Raw genomic sequence first — 19,237 nt, 5'->3', positions numbered from 1 at the left:
TTTCCTGGGTTGCTAAGACAACATCCAAAACCCAACGGAGGCAGTGTGGTGAGATGGACGAGATTTGAGGCAGCATACTTTCGCATATGGAATAGTAACTTGATGTGCCGTCTTACAGGGAGTCTAAGCTACGCCATCAGATCTGCCCCAACACTCGGCCACCTGCTTAGAAGATAGATGGGCACACATTGTGAAGCAGCACAGGTAGGCGACGTAGAAGGAGAAACTTCAACCAACATCAGTCTCTTGTTGTGTCCAGTCAGTATTGTGGCAGGGAGGTCATCACAGAAGTCTATGACACATCTGCATCGATTGAGACTAGTATCTAGCAGCTGCGTGGTAACAGTATCCTACACTTGCATGATGTATCACAAATGGCGAACAGGTACGTGAACATCCCTTACTACCAGTGCTGATTGCCACAGAGGCTTCTTTTCCCATGACACTCTTCCTGGAACCTTTCGCTACTCTGCCCTTAACCCATTATTTACTCAAACGTTTCTATCTACTGTCTCCCAAAGTCCCCGAATTAATGGGTAAATTTACTCAAACACAGATCTTGTGACTCCTTGATTGAAATATTAACTCATTGCAGAGGTGACAGCAGAACATTTTGTGATAGTCAACATGCTAGTTCGCGCATGGAGGGGTGCGCTCTTGAAATACGAATGATTAAAGTCAAAGTAAGTGTCACCCGAAAAATGATTCTTCATATATTTTTATTCTCCTTTCTTTTCAGAATTCTAAAATACACAAGGTTTTTCAGAAGTATCTCTGGAGAGCAGCACGAAAATTACAAGATATACAGAAAAATGGACATAGCATGGCTCCAAGATTCGATTCATAATGAACACTGCCGAGTAGTTGCACGAGGAGCAGACGTATTTTATTAGGTAGACATGACCACTCTGCAAAGCTTAAGGCCGAGATAGACGAAGTAATATGACATAGTTAATAACTCGATGGAAATGAATAAAAGTGCGGGAACATACTCTCAGTCGTGCACAGAAAGCTGGACGTCACGTGACGCGAGATCAGCATGACTGTAATGCCAAATGGTGCTGGCCCCATAACACGAGGCAGCTGAAGGAATGGGAAAAGGCAGCACAAGGTTTTTCAGAAGTACCTCTGGAGAGCAGCACGAAAATTACAAGATATACAGAAAAATGGACATAGCATGGCTCCAAGATTCGATTCATAATGAACACTGCCGAGTAGTTGCACGAGGAGCAGACTGGTCAACTGTGCTGGTCTTCTTCCTTAAAACAAGGCCTGGAGACAATATTTGGATGACTTATCAATAGGAAAAACTATCGAGAAACTGGAAGAAGGACGAAGAGTATCGAATGTAGACCAGGGGTTTCGTATTAGCCACAGCATTGTTCTGTAAGCATAGATAGCATTCTGAACAACCAGCACTGCTACCCGTTGTAGAGGAGGTCAACTACAGCAGCGGATGACTGCTACATTGTGCAGCACGCGAGAAGGGAGACACGTCAAACAGCTGGTGCAGTTGCAACCATATTTAACAGGACTGAAATGCAGGAAATCAGGCCCACAATGGCACGGCGACTTCCCATCGACCAGTACGTTGTGTTGCGTTGATACCCGCACGGCGGAGGAACATTTTGTGATGGAGCCAAGAACATAGGGACTAGATCAAAGGAAAGTGGGTCGCGCGCTTTTCTCGGATGAGGACAGATTCACTGACAGCAGTGAATCGGGATATGGGAGGTGGGAAAACGTAATGCACCCAGGAATGTTGTCGAACGTAGTCGTTTTAGTGTTCCAGGTGTTACGGTGTGGGAAGGTATAACGTTGCAGGCCACACTGACCTTCCAATATTTGAACAAGGTGTGATAATCCGTCAGCGTTATTGCGACGGCTTACACCTTCAATATGTACATCTTTTGAGGGTTGCATTCGTCCCTGACTTCATTTTTATGGGTGGCAATGTGCGATGGCATTTAACAGCGCAGGTGGACCAGCTCTTGGAACGAGGGGACATTCGGTGGATTGACTGGCCTGCCCATTCCCCGTTCCTAAATCCCATAGGGAATGTGTGGAATGTTGCTGGGAGACGTATTGACCGCACAGCAGTTCTCAGTCGCACTGGCGGAGGTGTGGAATGCCCTACCATAAGAACTCGTTACTACCATTGAGGCCAGGATGGGAGCACGTTGCAGAGCATACACTGCCGACCGTGGTGGTCACACACCCAATTAAGAACCATGTCCTGCCTTTTGTAATAACCAGGGAATCACAGTGACTTCGGTGTACTCATTGTCTTTGAACAAAAGTGTCATTACTGTTCGTCTCATTGCATATTTCTCTCAGTTACACTCTGTATTAAACTGTAGCAGTTCTTTCTAAATATTGTCCAATTTTCATCGAGCTGTGTCACTTGTCAGTGACACATCATGCGAAAGTTACTTTCTGCTTTAAGTTGTGCACACCAGCGTATCATCCTCTCCGTATCGTCGCATTGAATTAGTTCGCGCCTGCAGACAGATAACCCAATGAACAGATTTGCAAAACGGACTGCTGATGCTCTTTCCCAGGCAGTTCACATCAGTGACTTGAATGAATAGCACGCACCTATCGGCGTTTGTCACGTTACAAACTGTGAAAACACTGAGCACCTGTCATGTGAGTTAAAAATTTGAAGAGGTGCTCTATCCACTGATGTCTCTCTGTTTCCTATATGTCTTGTAACTTCTACACAACCGTTTTCTGAAAGCCTGAAGGTACTTAAGAATATCCTTGTATAGTTTTGGAGCTCCTCATGGATACAAATATCAGAATTCTGCTTCTGCAGAAGGTGCAGTATAATGTTGGTAACGTAGTTGTATGTATATCAGTTCCAACACTAATCTGGAACCGTTGTAAATATTTGGTCGAACTAGGTACGCGTGATTTTATCATTGTATTAGCTACTATCAGGATTAAAAAATAAGCCGGTCGAAACAGCTGTAGCACACTTAAGGGTCGGAACGTGAGAGTGAAGGGGTGGGGTGAAAGAGTAATATGGAACTCCTAGAGATATTTCCACCAAAAAAGTTGTGTGACGTGAAACTAAACATAACTCTGGAAAGGCTAAAGAATTTTTAACCAGCCATATTACTCTCTGAACTAAACGACGGAGGAAATATACTGCATACGAGGAGATGCAGTGCTCATGGCTTCACTTACATAAAACAAGTGTTGTATTTTGACCATATCCAGTTCTTCGAAGACGGTCAGAGCCCGAAACTTGCACAGAGAAGTGCGCCAGTGAGAAGTGTTCGTGGCGAAGATGGGACAACTGTGTTGTATAACAATAAATTACACCATCACAACACCGCCAGCGTTGGGAGAAGCGTTCGATAGGGGATGACATATAAAAGTAAGTGCACTTGGTAAATATGTAACTTATAATCTGGAAAAATAAATTATGAGGATGAGACACCCACTATATTTTAAGGGTGTTACCTAAGGTGAGATTTCCACAGCTCGTCGAGAATTTTCTGTCAATAGCCAAACAGCAACGAGATTCCATTTGAACAGAAGGGAAAGTCACTGATAAGAGTAATTCTGGGATCGCTAGGCTGATTAGTAATAGTCTCCGCGACAGTCAAGTCGAAATTTCGATGGATAGAAAGGATGGAAGACTTCTGAACTTTCTAGAACTTTTTCGGCTTACATACTAGAAACGTCAGTCAACTGCCTCGAGTAAATTGCTCGACAGCCCGAATGGGGAAGAAATATTTTAAACCTCCTGACTGCAAAACAGGTATAATCTTTTCAAGAGGGCCACAAAGGAGGGAGCAGTTGTGACTATGGTGATATTTCAAGAACTACGAAGCCAAAAACGTGGTATAGAAAGCTGGAAAAGTATTTATGTTAGTCAGAACTGAAAGTCAGTAATAACTTTCTTAAACGACCAACTAAGAACGTTTAGTTCAGAGCCGACAAACTACTGCACACTTTGTACAAAAGGAGAATGCAGGGAAACTGATCCAAGAGACTTTGTGGCAGTTCGTGTTTGTGTGAAACCTATAATAATTTCCACAGTCATTTACAGGCGAAAGATTAATCGGGAAATTCTAGAAACTTCTGACCTTACGTAGTCAATGAATGGATCTTATCCATCATTTTGTCTGGCGTTGAAATTGAAGGCAACCGACAAAAAAAAGAAGATTAAATTTTGAATTTAAAAATTTATTGGCGAGTTGGGATACTACGACACCAGTGATTGGCAGCAGCACCTATTCGCAAATAAGAGATATCGAAACAAGCATTGACGATATCGGAAACATTTACAACTACTTAAAGCAATCAAGGCGCCACGCCTTAATGGAGTTCATAATAGATTTTGCGATGAATACGCTACAGATTAGCCCCATTAAGCGCTCATATTTGTCGAGCTTATATGTATCGGGTAGCCCCGCTTTCCTTGAAAACAGAGTTGGGTACTCTCTTCACAAAAAGCTAAAGGACTGGAACCATGAAATTACAGAACACACACGCTGAAGTCTGAAGTCAAATACCACCAGTCGAGTAAAAGCATATTTTTTCAAAAAATCAGCATTGATTCAGGAGAAAGTAATTGAGTGAAACACCGTTTGCTTTATTCAAACATGGTATCTTACAAACCGTAGATTCAGTTGAGAATGGAGATTTCGTGTTCATGTTGTTGTTGTGGTCTTCAGTCCTGAGACTGGTTTGATGCAGGTCTCCATGCTACTCTTTCCTGTGCAAGTTGCTTCATCTCCCAGTACCTACTGCAGCCTACATCCTTCTGAATCGGCTTAGTGTATTCATCTCTTGGCCTGCCTCTACGATTTTTACCCTCCACGCTGCCCACCAATGCTAAATTTGTGATCCTTTGATGCCTCAGAACATGTCCCATCAACTGGTCCCTTCTTGTTGTCAAGTAGTGCCACAAACTTCTCTTCTCCCCAGTTCTATTCAACACCTCCTCATTAGTTATGTGATCTTCAGCATTCTTCTGTAGCACCACATTTCGAAAGCGTCTATTCTCTTCTTGTCCAAACTATTTATCGTCCATGTTTCACTCCCATACATGGCTACACTCCATATAATTACTTTCAGAAACGACTTCCTGACACTTAAATCAATACTCGATGTTAACAAATTTCTCTTCTTCAGAAACGCTTTCCTTGCCACTGCCAGTCTACATTTTATATCCTCTCTACTTCGACCATCATCAGTTACTTTGCTCCCCAAATAGCAAAACTCCTTTACTACTTTAAGTGTCTCAGTTCCTAATGTAATTCCAGCAGCATCACCCGACTTCATTCGACTACATTCCACTATCCTCGTTTTGCTTTTGTTGAGGTTCATCTTATATCCTCCTTTCAAGACACTGTCCATTCCGCACAACTGCTCTTCAAAGTCCTTTGCTGTCTCTGAGAGAATTACAATGTCATCGGCAAACTTTAAAGTTTTTCAGAATGAGATTTTCACTCTGCAGCGGAGTGTGCGCTGATATGAAACTTCCTGGCAGATTAAAACTGTGTGTCCGACCGAGACTCGAACTCGGGACCTTTGCCTTTCGCGGGCAAGTGCTCTACCAACTGAGCTACCGAAGCACGACTCACGTCCGGTACTCACAGCCTCACTTCTGCCAGTACCTCGTCTCCTACCTTCCAAACTTTACAGAAGCTCTCCTTCGCAGGAGAGCTTCTGTAAAGTTTGGAAGGTAGGAGACGAGGTACTGGCAGAAGTGAGGCTGTGAGTACCGGACGTCAGTCGTGCTTCGGTAGCTCAGTTGGTAGAGCACTTGCCCGCGAAAGGCAAAGGTCCCGAGTTCGAGTCTCGGTCGGACACACAGTTTTAATCTGCCAGGAAGTTTAAAGTTTTTATTTCTACTCCATGGATTTTAATACCTACTCCGAACTTTTCTTTTGTTTTCTTCATTGCTTGCTCAATATATAGATTGAGTAACATCTGGGAGATGCTACAACCCTGTCTCACTCCCTTCCCAACCACTGCTTCCCTTTCATGTCCCTAGACCCTTATAACTGCCATCTGGTTTCTGTACAAGTTGTAAATAGCCTTTCGCTCCCTCTATTTTACCCCTGCCACGTTCAGAATTTGAAAGAGAGTATTCTAGTCAACATTGTCAAAAGCTTTCTCTAAGTTTACAAATGTTAGAAACGCAGGTTTGCCTTTTCTTAATCTAGCTTCTAAGATAAGTCGTAGCGTCAGTATTCCCTCAAGTGTTCCAATATTTCTACTGAATCCAAACTGATTTTCCCCGAGGTCGGCTTCTACCAGTTTCTCCATTCGTCTGTTTAGAATTCGCGTTGGTGTTTTGCAGATGTGGCTTATTAAACTGTTAGTTCGGTAATTTTCACATCTGTCAACACCTGATTTCTGTGTGATTAGAATTATTATATTCTTCTTGAAGTCTGACGGTATTTCACCTGTCTCATACATTTTGCTCACCAGATGGTAGAGTTTTGTCAGGACTGGCTCTCCAAAGGCTGTCAGAGTTCTAATGGAATTTTGTCTACTCCCGGGGCCTTGTTTCGACTTTGGTCTTTCAGTGCTCTGTCAAACTCTTCATGCAGTATCATATCTCCCATTTCATCTACACCTACATCCTCTTCCATTTCCTTAATATTGTCCTCAAGTAACTCGCCCTTGTATAGACCCTCTATATACTCCTTCCACCTTTCTGCTTTCCCTTCTTTGCTTAGAACTGGGTTTCCATCTGAGCTCTTGATGTTCATACAAGTTGTTCTCTTTTCTCCAAAGGTCTCTATAATTTCCTTGTAGGCAGTATCTATCTTACCCCTAGTGCGATAAGCCTCTACATCCTTACATTTATCCTCTAGCCATCCCTGCTTAGCCATTTTGCACTTCCTGTCGATCTCATTTTTGAGACGTTGGTATTCCTTTTTGCCTGCTTCATTTACTGCATTTTTATATTTTCTCCTTTCATCAATTAAATTCAATATTTCTTCTGTTACCCAAGGATTTCTACTAGCCTTCGTCTTTTTATCTATTTCATCCTCTGCTGCCTTCACTACTTCATCCCTCAGAGCTACCCATTCTTCTTCTACTGTATTTCTTTCCCCCATTCGTGACAATTGTTCCCTTATGCTCTCTCTGAAACTCTGTACAACCTCTTGTTTAGTCAGTTTATCCATGTCTCATCTCCTTAAATTCCCACCTTTTTGCAGTTTCTTAATTTTTAATCTACAGTCCATAACCAATAGATTGTGGTCAGAGTCTACATCTGCCCCTGGAAATATCTTACAATTTAAAACCTGGTTTCTAAATCTCTGTCTTACCATTATATAATCTATCTATTCATATATCTATCCATAAAATTCCGAAAGGCGTCAGGCGTTCGATACTGTACCATATCATCTAGTAACAATCAAACTACGATATAGTTAAATCTCTTCTCAGATATGCGGCAGCTGGATGAATTTTGCACTAATAGAACACAGCACGTCGAACAGGATGAAGAATGTTCAGTAGAAAAATGGCTCTGAGCACTATGGGACTTAACATCTGAGGTCATCAGTCCCCTAGAATTCAGAACTACTTAAACCTAATTAACCTAAGGACATCGCACACATCCATGCCCGAGGCAGGATTCGAAACTGCAACCGTAGCGGTCGCGCGGTTCCAGACTGTAGCGCCTAGAACCGTTCGGCCACCTCGGCAGGCTGTTCAGTTGAAGTTAAATTTATATTTGGTTTGTCAATGAACGTGTAGTGGGCCGGTTGATGTTCTCAAAATACACTATCCGACGAAAAATATCCAGATAGCTATTATTGAACATCAATGTCGGGTGAGTTCAGACTTCATCTTTTTCACGGCTTGCTCTCTGCTGGGGACACTTTGAATGAGATTTCTGAATGTCTGTGGGGGAGTGGTAGCTTATTGCTCCTCAAGAGCCGAAACGAGAAAAGGTACTGATGTTGGACGCTGAGGTCTACAGCGAAGTCAACGTTCTAAATCATCCCACGGGTGATTCATTACGTTTAGGTTGGCACTATGGGCAGGGCAGTCTATTTCACGAATGTGCGCAAACCATTGCCTCACAGATGGTGCTTTATGTCAGGGTGTAAAGTCATGCTGATACAAACTATGATCGTCTCCGAAGTGTTCCTCTACTGTACACAATTCTGTAAAATGTGTTCATGTCCTTTCTTAATCTCAACGAGAGGATCGCATCCTGACCACCAGTAGTAACCCTCACACCATAACACCGTTTCGTCTTTACGTAACTGTTGGCAGTACAAATGATGGAAAGTACCATTCTCCAGACATTCACCAAACCCAAGCCCTTCCATCGGATTGCTAGAGGGTATAGCTTAATACATCACACCAAATCGGTCGTTTCCAATAATCCACTGATCCAGTGCCATCCCTCATCAGACCTCCTGAAGCGTCGCTTAGCACTGACTGCAAAGATGTGTGGCTTTTTAACTCTGCTAACTGGACTCCTGGTAGTACATCGGAATTGGCGAATGATACCTTAGGCTGATATCGTACGTTTTTTTACAACCACCCTTCGCTGTGCTCGATGGCCCCTGTCAATTAGTGCATGAGGGTTATCTGGTCTTTGTTTAGCTGTGTGTGTTCTTATGCGTTTCCACTTCACAATCACATCGACAGCAATCGGGAAGCTCTCGGATGAGTTTATTACTCAGGTGACATCTAATGTTGAGCCCACATTCGAAGTCGATGAGGTCTCCTGACGGAGTCATGCTGCTATTACGGCTTCTGATGTTGGTATTTTCCTAAGAATTATAAAAAAAAATTGTACGCGCAACTAATTTCTTCTAGACACTTTCAAGAAAACGTTCGATAAAATTAAATTCATTATATCTATTATTCTCTTGTCAGATGCATGAGTCATCAGATTGAGATACTCTGTTACATTCGCCGGCCGAAGTGGCCGTGCGGTTAAAGGCGCTGCAGTCTGGAACCGCAAGACCGCTACGGTCGCAGGTTCGAATCCTGCCTCGGGCATGGATGTTTGTGATGTCCTTAGGTTAGTTAGGTTTAACTAGTTCTAAGTTCTAGGGGACTAATGACCTCAGCAGTTGAGTCCCATAGTGCTCAGAGCCATTTGAACCATTTTTTCTGTTACATTCAGTAAGAAAAATTTCTTCATTGGATTTGTAAATACACATCGTTCCATATGTCATAACTCCGTACCTCGTGCTGTTTCTACAGACGCTGCGGCCGGAGGCAGTGATGACTGGATCAAGAGTGTTGGCGGAGTAGCCCTCTCCTACACCATCGAATTTCCCGGTGGTGGTAGCATGGGTTTCTTCCCTCCAGCATCAGACATCCTGAAAATAGTGACGCAATTCTTCGAAGCCGTGCGCGTCTATGGGAAATATGTTGCTGATAACTATGGATAAAAAGAACCACCACTAATAGATCATTTGCACATGATACACGTATTGCTGGAATAAACAGAGAATACTTTATAAGTTTTCTGATTATTAGTGCAAAAGATGAACAATAAACCTATTGCAAATTTCATTTCCATTCTTGAAACATAGCATACTTTTCCAACAATGCATCACAAGTAACAGGATTAGAAATACTCGTTTCTAAGAAACACTGCTCCGTACGAGTATTTACGTAAACTGTGTTTACTTTAATATTTTCACTGAGTGAACAGGTTTCGTTTACCATACATTATGTATTAGAATCGGTTATCAAGATCCAGTTTTCATGGACTGTAGTACTGTACAAATTATGAGAGGACTTTCCTCATTTTTTAAAAAATAAAAATTAAAAAAAAAAGCTATTAGAACCTCCTACGGCATCCGCCGCGGTAACCGTGCGGTTAGCATCCCGGATTGCTGACCGAAGATGCCAGGTCGGTGATTTTCTCCACTCATGGACTTGGTGTTATGTCGTCATGAAGTTCGTGTCATCATAATTGACATTCATTTACTGAGATGGCTGTATGGGCACGTCTTGAAAGCCAGTAATTAAAAAAAAATACTACCATGGCCATTTTATTTTTTTATTTAGCGTATGGCAAGTACAAATCACGTATGAAAAATCTAAAAGTACATAACACACAAAACAGTTACAATATCACAAACAAACATCTAGGTTAGAAATATAATCGATTGCACTGTTAGTCGCATCCATGAAGTCCCTTGTTGGCCCAGGGTAGGCCCTCAGAGGGCATTCTACCACGATATGGTGAATTGTCTGCCTGTCAGCGCCGCAGTCGCACTGTGATGATGGCACTATGCTCCATTTGTACAAGGAGTCCGCACAACGGCCGTGGCTCGTCCTGATCTTGTTAAGGGTAGACCAGATTTTGCGGGGCAAGTCAAAGCCCCGAGGTCTGTTAGATGTTCCCAATAAGGTGTTAACCTGAGGCGGTGTCTTTTCCTCCCATTCTTCTCTCCAGCGGTCCTCAAGAATAAAAGCGTTCTTTACCAGATCTTTGGCACTTGCGAGAGGGGGGTGTCTGGATTTCAATATATTTTGCTCAATTCCATTACTCAGGGTGTGGATAGGCAGATCTGGGCTATTTTGGATTTTTCGACACTCCCTGACAAGTGCGTGTTCTCTGCGCAAATGTGGCGGCGGGATATGGCTCAATACAGGCAGCCATTGGACAGGAGTTGACCTGATCGTTCCAGAGATAATCCTCATCGTTTGGTTCAAGACTGCATCCACCTTCTTGATGTGAGCACTATTTAACCATATTGGGGAACAGTACTCTGCTGCAGAATAGACAAGTCCTAGTGCAGAGCTACACAGAACGGAGGCAGTGGACCCCCAACTAGTGCCACAAAGCTTTTGGACAATGTTGTTTCTAGTTCTGACTTTTTCAGCAGTGTTTACAAGGTGTTGTTTATAGCTCAATGTTCTATCGAGTGTCACGCCCAGATACTTTGGTGTTCTATTATATGGAAGAATGCCGCCATCAAAGCGGATCTTGAGCTCTTTGTTTGCTAATTTGTTATTCAGGTGGAAACAAGTGGCCTCTGTATTGGATGGGCTGGGTTGGAGCCTCCAGTCACGGAAGTATTTTCCTAGAGTTGTCAAATCGCTGGATAGTGTGATCTCAGTTTCCTCCATCACTCGGTGTTGTGTGGCCAAGGCCCAGTCGTCCGCATATCCGAACATTTTGGATCTCGTCCTAGGCATATCGGCTATATACATGCTGAAAAGCAGTGGAGCCAGTACTGAACCTTGGGGCAGGCCATTATTAAGTTTCATGAATTTACTTCTGTTGTTACCGATGACAACCTGGAATGGTCTATTGCAGAGCATTTCGTTGATAAGGTTAGCCATTTTTAGACATGACACTATGCGGAGGAGCTTATAAATCAGGCCCTGTCTCCAGACAGTGTCGAACGCCGCCGCCAGGTCAACAAATACCACTGATGTTTTTTGCTGTCTTTGGAAGCCCGCCTCGATGTAGGTTGTTAGAGCGAGGACCTGATCCATGCAGCTTCATTTCGGCCGGAAGCCCGCCTGTTCTACCGGTACAGCCCCCAGGATGACTTCGCTCATTCTGTTGTACATAAGTCTCTCCAGTAATTTATAGATCATGCTGAGTAAGGCGATTGGGCAGCAGCTCTGAGGCTGGTCACTTGGTTTGCCCGGTTTTAATATGGCAACAATTTTAGCCTTTTTGAGAGTGTGCGGAATTTTTCCAGTTTGCAACACGTTAGAGAAGTATCGCGCAAGCCATAATCTTGCAAATTTACCACAGTGGAGCAGAAATTCTGGGTGAATCCCATCAAACCCTGGGGCCTTTCCTGGTTTTATATCGTTCAGGGCCATATTTAACTCTTCGACCATGCTGAACAGTGAAGTAGGATACATTTTCGTGTCTGACCTGTTCCTAGAGATAATCACAAATGGACTAAGATTAATAGAACTTCATTGAATTATTCCATTCTTCATGATTTTCTCCACTATTTTCGAAGGAGAACTTTATTTCCTTGCCAAAAGTTGGTCCATATTTCATTTGCTATTAAATATCTCTATACCTTATATTGTGTCTACAGACGCTGCGGTCGCTGGTTTTCTTATTTTATTTTATTTATTTATTTCAAATAGAAGTTCAATACCTGTAGTTCATCAAAAGTGTAGATGCGGAACTTGTATTTCCAGAACAATACTTTATCAACTACAGACTACACAAAACAATTTTCCACAAAAATGTTTGAGAAGATCATAAAAAATACGCCGAAGCAGAATGAAATATATACTGGTGTCCAAAATTAAAGCAATAAACGGAAATTTTGCAAAGTTTCGTTTGTTTTGCACAGGTGAAAATAAAGTTGAAAAAAAAAAAGAACAACTGCAACTGCAACATGCATATCGGCAGAGAAAAATGTTCTTTTCGAACTTAACGGATTTGCATACACATTCCGACAACTGGCTAATCTGCTTAGTATGGCGTGTGGCCACCTCTGGCAGCAATACAGACCTGACAACGATGGAGTATGCTGTGAATGAAGTCGTCAGTCTCACGTTGAGGCAATAACGCCCAATCCTCCTGAAGAGCTGCTCGCAAGTCTTGGAGACTGGTTGGTAGACGCTGACGCGAAGCAGTCCGTCTCTCCAGTGCATCCCAGACATGCTCTACGGGATTCAAATTGGGACAGCGAGCAAGTTACACCATGTGTGCAATAAATGTGTGTGAATTCCTAAGGGACCAAACTGCTGAGGTCATCGGTCACTACTTAAACTAACTTATGCTAAGAACAACACACACACCCATGCCCGAGGGAGGATTCGAACCTCCGGCGGGAGTGGCCGTGAAATCCGTGATATGGCGTTTCAAACTGCGCGGCCACTCCACGCGGCCTTTCGTGCAGTATCTTCCGTTTCCAACAAATCATCAATCACCGACACTCTCTGAGGTCGAACATTATCGTCCATCAATTCGAAGTCTGGGCCCACAGCACCTCGCAAAAACCGCACACGTGTTCCCAAGATCTCGTCACGATACCTAGCAGCAGTTAAACCTTACCGATTCACCCATTCAATTTCATGAAGAGGTGTTAGAGTGATCAACATGATTCCTGCTCACAGAATTAGTCATGCTTCTCGATATCGCTCTCCTTCCACAATGTTTGGGTCCAGAGATCGTGTTCAAGTTCCCTCCAGCCGTGAATCCGCTGAAAATCACTCTCCAAACCAAATCGGGACATTGACCTACTCTTCGAAAGTCCAGGTGGCACAATGACGACTCCATTCTAGACGTTGCATCCTGTGGAGACGCGTCAGAGTTACACATACAGCAGGTCTCTGACAATAAAGACTACTCTACCGAGGCCTTCAGTGCATCGTTTGGTTGTATACAACACGTCCAGTGAAGCTGCGAGGACATACGCCAGTTTCTGTGCAGTAATAAGGTGGTACCATAGTGCCAAATGACGATCCTCTCTTTCTGATGTCACACAAGGTCGGCCCTGCCCTGGTCTTCGGGACACAGTTTCGGTCTCTACAAATTGGCGCCAAATCCGAGAAACAACAGAGTGATTCACATTAAGCCATCGGGCCACATCATTTAATGACTGTCCAACTTCCATTCTTCCTACGGTCCTCCGCCGCAGGGAATCTGGTAGGGGTCTTATCTGTGCCATACTGCACCGTCATTACCTGTGTACACAGCGACTGTTTATGTGGGACTACCCGGCAAACACTATCCCGTTTGATAATTATCCTGACGTATCGTTGGCGTGGTTGTCAGTTTACCGGAATGCCATCTTCCGTGCAGAACACGGTCTTACGGACATGTGTTGATAGCTTGTGTAATTATATCGTGAGTTAGTCACACTACGGAGAAACAGCGGATTGTTGCTCTTATTTTGGACGCAAGTGTATAAAACCGAGATGTAGCTGTTCAACTTCTGTTTTTAAAAAAATCCATTTTGACAGAGGTATCATGCCTACAGAAGGATTATTTCAGTGATAAATATTCTCTTTGAAGAAATTGGCTGACCTGAAGCTCCCTATCAGTTATTGTCATAAATTAACATGTTCTGATAAGTGTCCAATTATGCCCTTATCTTTGTCGTAATTTCGTTCTTCAACGTAAAAAATAAGTAAGGGATGTGTAGCCACTTCCCTATCACCCTTCTTCTTCTTTCTGCCTTCTTTACTACCGATAATTTTACAAAAAATAATCATAACAGTTAAATTTATTTTCAGTTCCCTTTCATAGTAATCCAATGAAAGTCCTTTCACTAATGATGTGTTTAGCGTTTGTGTCTGTTTGAGTTGTCCACCATCAGTGCGCAGTTCTACATATGCACATTTGTATTTTTCATAATTCTAACTTTGCAATCTTAATTTCTTGTCATGAAGTTCGCTTACTACTTTTTCTTTGGGTAATGCTCCTTATTTTGTTGCATAACGCCACATTTTGTTACGTTTTTCATCACCGAACTTTTCTGCTTTCCAACAACGAAACTGTAACTGCATATAAGGAAAACAGATTAAGACAGGAGTTTTATTTTGGCCATGAGGGAGGTTTGAGTTGAGTCAAAAATGGACTCCTGACGATATATTTTTCCCCTGCTGTGGTCAGTGCGATGTTTTCCACTTCCAAACACCTAGCTTTCAGATGAAATAAGTACAAGCATTAGCAACACAATTCGTGTCTCTTTATATCTCTTAAATGATGCATTACATTGGAAATATGTCGACATGACTTTATATAAATTTTATGTACATGATATGTAAAGCATTTGTGTTGTGTCATTGCTACAACCTTCTCTTCATGAACAATTCATCTGATAAAGGACAAGAAAGAATAAACTGAAACATAAAAAAAATATCGGAAATAAACAAAAAGAAAATAGTATCAATAGAAAAGTAATAAAACTTCAAAATTTCTGAAAATTTGCTGTCTACACTATGCTGCAATTAAAAGGTAGGGATTGCATTGGCTACTTTCGTTTACTTGAGCGTAGAGTGATTTTATACTTGAGCTGTACTCGTTGAAAAACGACAACTGCTTGGTAAATTAAATTTTAGCAGATATTACAACAGTAGTTAGCTTTAACAACAGTGAGTACCTTATTTGTACAAAATAGCTGAGTTCATCTCGCAAACATACATAATGGTGCAGAAATGTTTTGTTGTTTCATCTCAGTAATTTCACATTCCAAAAAATTCTTTGTGTGCTGAAATTAGTTTGGATTGATCAATTTCAGTCATTCTACATGTTCTTCTAGAGATAGGGAACTTGTCTAACATGAAACGCAGAACCCTTCATGAAACAGGATTTAGTACCAATGAGAGTGAAATCGCTGATGTGGTAAGATGGCATAAATGCTTCAGCCCACGAAACTGAATGAAGTGATTAATTCTATGGTTAGTTCTGCCACTAATGAAATAAGGGATCACAATACCATAATGCTACACAGATTAGTAGCTACGATACAGGAAATGTCAAGTAAATTGTCATCTCAAACTGAACAATTCTCTACTGAGATGTCAGCTTTGTTCAATGAAATGTTAACTAAAAGTGATGAATTTCATAATGAAATATCTACCATGTTTAGTGATACTACTTATACTACTTCTCAGATAACAACCTTAACCACCATTACATCAAATTACATTAAAACAAAATGAGATGTTAACTGGTCAAATTGCCATAACTACCAAAATCACTGCACTGAAAGATGCATAGAAGAGCTTACCAAACACAAGGAAACAACTATCTGATGACAAATTACCTATCAAAGAGTATGTAAGCAGCCTACATTCAAAGGTAGAGAATTTCCATGCAGAGCGTGAGGCTACAGTTAAACTTCAGCTTGACACAAAAGAGAGATTGAGAAAGATTATACCAAGTGTATTTCAAATGGTGAAGCCCATATTTATGAAAGATTGAATTCAGAATTGCCGCATTTTATTCAAAGGCAGTTAGTGAACTATTGTCTCAAGCAGGAACTTCAACAGTAACCAAATGGCAACAATGCTAGACAAGGACTTGATGAAGTGGTGAGAAAACATCATGTCACAAATCAGTATCATCCATCAGGAACTGATATCGGTTTCATGGAGATGAATTAATTAGACTATCTCTGTTGTCAGGATAGAAGACAAGTACATCAGTCCTACAGTATATGAGAGAAGGTATGACAATGATTTAAATAATACACGCATGTTACCCAGCACTACATTCTATGGGGTGAAGGCAGCATCCCTGTTGTCATCTGTCCTTGTCAATAAAAGTCTATTGAAACACAGACAGTTTCAAGTGTTCACACAACATCAAAATAGCAATCACCCAGTTGTTTTCGTTCAGTCATTTGAAGGTGTACTACTGAGGTCCTGGATCGATCAACGAAGAATTCACTTCATTGCAAGTTGCGTATAGGGAGAAGCCACCCGTTGGGCCACTGAGACTGCAGAGAATTTCAACATTAAGCGCAGTTTGTGTGACTGTTTTCAGCTAAGGATTGGTCGCAGTGCGTCTAGGAAAGACTCCAAAAGGAGGTCTTCAACCCAGACCCCTTTAATAGTAGACAGGGTAGCCTTCACAAATACTTTTAAAAGTACCTAAATAAAACAAGATACATGGACGAACCCATAGCTAATCGAGACATTCTTAGGACATAAATTCTAAACTGACACTTTATCTTAGGGACAAACTGGTTGTAGGATGTGAGAATGACCCTGTACACTTTATGTCTGTGCTGGACTCACCTGAGCTCATACAAGAGATGCAAAATTGATTAATCATAATAATGACTCGTCATAACAATAACCGCACAGTACAATCCTCTCCACTTCGTGCCCATTGGTATAACCAAATCAAAACAAGAGAGAATAGCATAAATTACGTCATGTAATGCACAACATTTAGACTGTGATCCACTGAACTCAATAAAAAGAAATAGAATAACAACTGCTATCACCCAGGTTATTATGGCAGTAGTAACAGGCACTGGCTGAACTATAATGACAACTATAAAATCAACAATATGTGGAATTCCCAGAGGGAAGATCACAACCAGCCAACTACGCATAATATCGATATCAGCCATGGTGTTCCAATATGAATTCGAATTGTTGATCAGTGCACACAGAATCCCACTGTAAACGTCACTGAAGTTTTGGAAGAGCCACGACCTGCTAATATGGGGTCAACAAACAAAGTCCACCCAAATTGAATCCTCTAATGCTGGCTCTGTGGGCAACGAAGATAATACAGTAAACTTATTACTTTAAAATGATGATGAGGGCATCTGACAAGAAATAAATTTTGGTCATTTCAAATGCCGTGTTCAGAGTGAAGGGACTGTCCATGCCATGATACATTCAGTTATGAGATAGATACCAGTCATGATCGTAGCGGACACAGGTGGTATGATGAGCATTATATCATCCAATTTTTGTTCAATAATATTCTTGAAGTTACAAAAGCTATTGGTGTTCAGTCATGTAACGTCAAGATGCAAACTCACGTGGAAATTAAAATAGGAAATGGAGTAACAAAATGCGCATTCCAGATTCCTAATGGATTGGTAGTAGAAAGCATACTAGGCATTGATTTCCTACAACAAAATGATGAAATAGTTGACATCTCTTTATATAAATGTTTTTTTAAACATCGATAGTCAGAATGTTGTAGGAGATTTAATAAAAACAAAATCGGAGCAAGGTAAATACTTCCAGGATTAAGTGTAGATTTACTTAAGACAAGAACAGCATATGCCAGTAGCACACTAACACCGTAATCAAGTGAGAAATATTGAAAATCTGGTTAAGGGAAAGATCATAGAGTCTCCTGACTAGCTACAACAAAAATAATAAAAAGAATTACTATTAAGATAGGTACATGTGTTTGGAAGCAAGCCCAGTATTATCAACACATATCAGTATCAAACGAAAGTTTGCCACACGAAATCTATTATCACCACACGTACACCACTCCATGGATCAAGCAAGTAGCGGTCACTAATCAGGTAAGGCAAAAACGTAGATTGCGCTGTATGCCCCAAAGTCTACTGCAGCAGGTCCAATTCTTAAAATAATAGTATACAGCAATATACCAAAAGTTGGGAAGCCTGCAACCTTACCATTGGGTAAGGCTGTGAACTTCACTTATCGATCATGGAAAACATTTTTACATGAATATGGCATTAAAGATACTAATATTACACTTTCATCCTGAAGGAAATCACATTGAACTTTTCGTTCAATAATTTAACAGATTCATTGGGACATAGCAATCAGGACGAGTGGGTAAAATATCTGGAGTTTTTTGAACAGGTAGTGAACAATTTGCACTGTAAAAGAAACGTTTGACTCCAGCTGAACTCATAAGCAGGACGAAAGAGAAGAATGAATGGATAAATGCTCTTCCTGGGAAGTGAAGATAAAAAAAAGTTTTAATCCTACCCATCAAGCAGGCACGCCTGAGAAAATTGTTCTGTGACAGATAATTCAAACAAATGCAAATATATCAGGTAGGAGAATACATTCTGTTAAAGCATCAACCAAAATTTTTGCTTCTTCACAAAAGAAATGTAAATGACAACTTTTGTATATGGGTACCTATCTAATTGTAAGGATTCCACATGAAGAAAGTTATCTCCTGACTTAAGGCATGAAGAAATAGCTAAATAAGTGAAGGGACTTATTTGTATTATATGTGGTATTTTATGTTTAGATGTAATCATTAATTATGATCTGTGACTGGATTAGCCACTGTAATTATTAGAAATCTTAATGCCACATTTGAGAAGGATATCTGTTTGGACTAAAGGAATACTAGGAAGTTAATCCTACAGGTAAACAGAAATTCAACTGAAGAAGAAAGTGAAAGTTAATAATATTTAGATGAAGAGAATTTTTAATTGCTGATTATACATCTTAAACGAATTACTTTCTAGGCCTTCTGCTACCTGGGCTATTCAGATACATATTGGTGTGTATAAACGTGTAGATAATAATCGTAAAAAGACTAAAGCAAAACACACTATGATGTTAATTTATACACTGCTTGCACAGTACATCAATGCAACCAGCCTAAGTGCTATAATGGTCTATGATGCTGCTAATTTAACACATGAAGTGGAAGAGAAGATTCACTGGTACTTTTTCCTAGGTAATATTAATATTGTGTCGTTCCATTAGAGGATCAACGTGTTTCTGCTCTTAAGAGAAAGTAGAGACACTGTTTGAATAAGTTAACTGTTCACAAATATGAACAGTCTTCTACCACGTGTCTGCAGTACTTACT

General features: G+C 41.2%; 1 protein-coding gene across 1 annotated transcript in view; it reads left to right on the top strand.

Moving 5' to 3' along the window:
- LOC124613405 (carboxypeptidase B-like) overlaps nt 1-9,398 on the top strand; it is a 118,682-nt gene extending 109,284 nt beyond the window's left edge. Inside the window, exon 7 of the mRNA XM_047142109.1 lies at nt 9,208-9,398. Within this exon, the coding sequence (XP_046998065.1) occupies nt 9,208-9,398 (191 nt within the window). The remainder of the gene's footprint in view (nt 1-9,207) is intronic.
- The last annotated feature ends 9,839 nt before the right edge of the window (nt 9,399-19,237 follow it).

This window comes from Schistocerca americana, chromosome 4 (assembly GCF_021461395.2).
Source record: "Schistocerca americana isolate TAMUIC-IGC-003095 chromosome 4, iqSchAmer2.1, whole genome shotgun sequence".
NCBI lineage: Eukaryota > Metazoa > Arthropoda > Insecta > Orthoptera > Acrididae > Schistocerca > Schistocerca americana.
The sequence above is the reverse complement of the archived record's forward strand: the minus strand, read 5'-3'. Positions and strand labels throughout refer to the sequence as shown.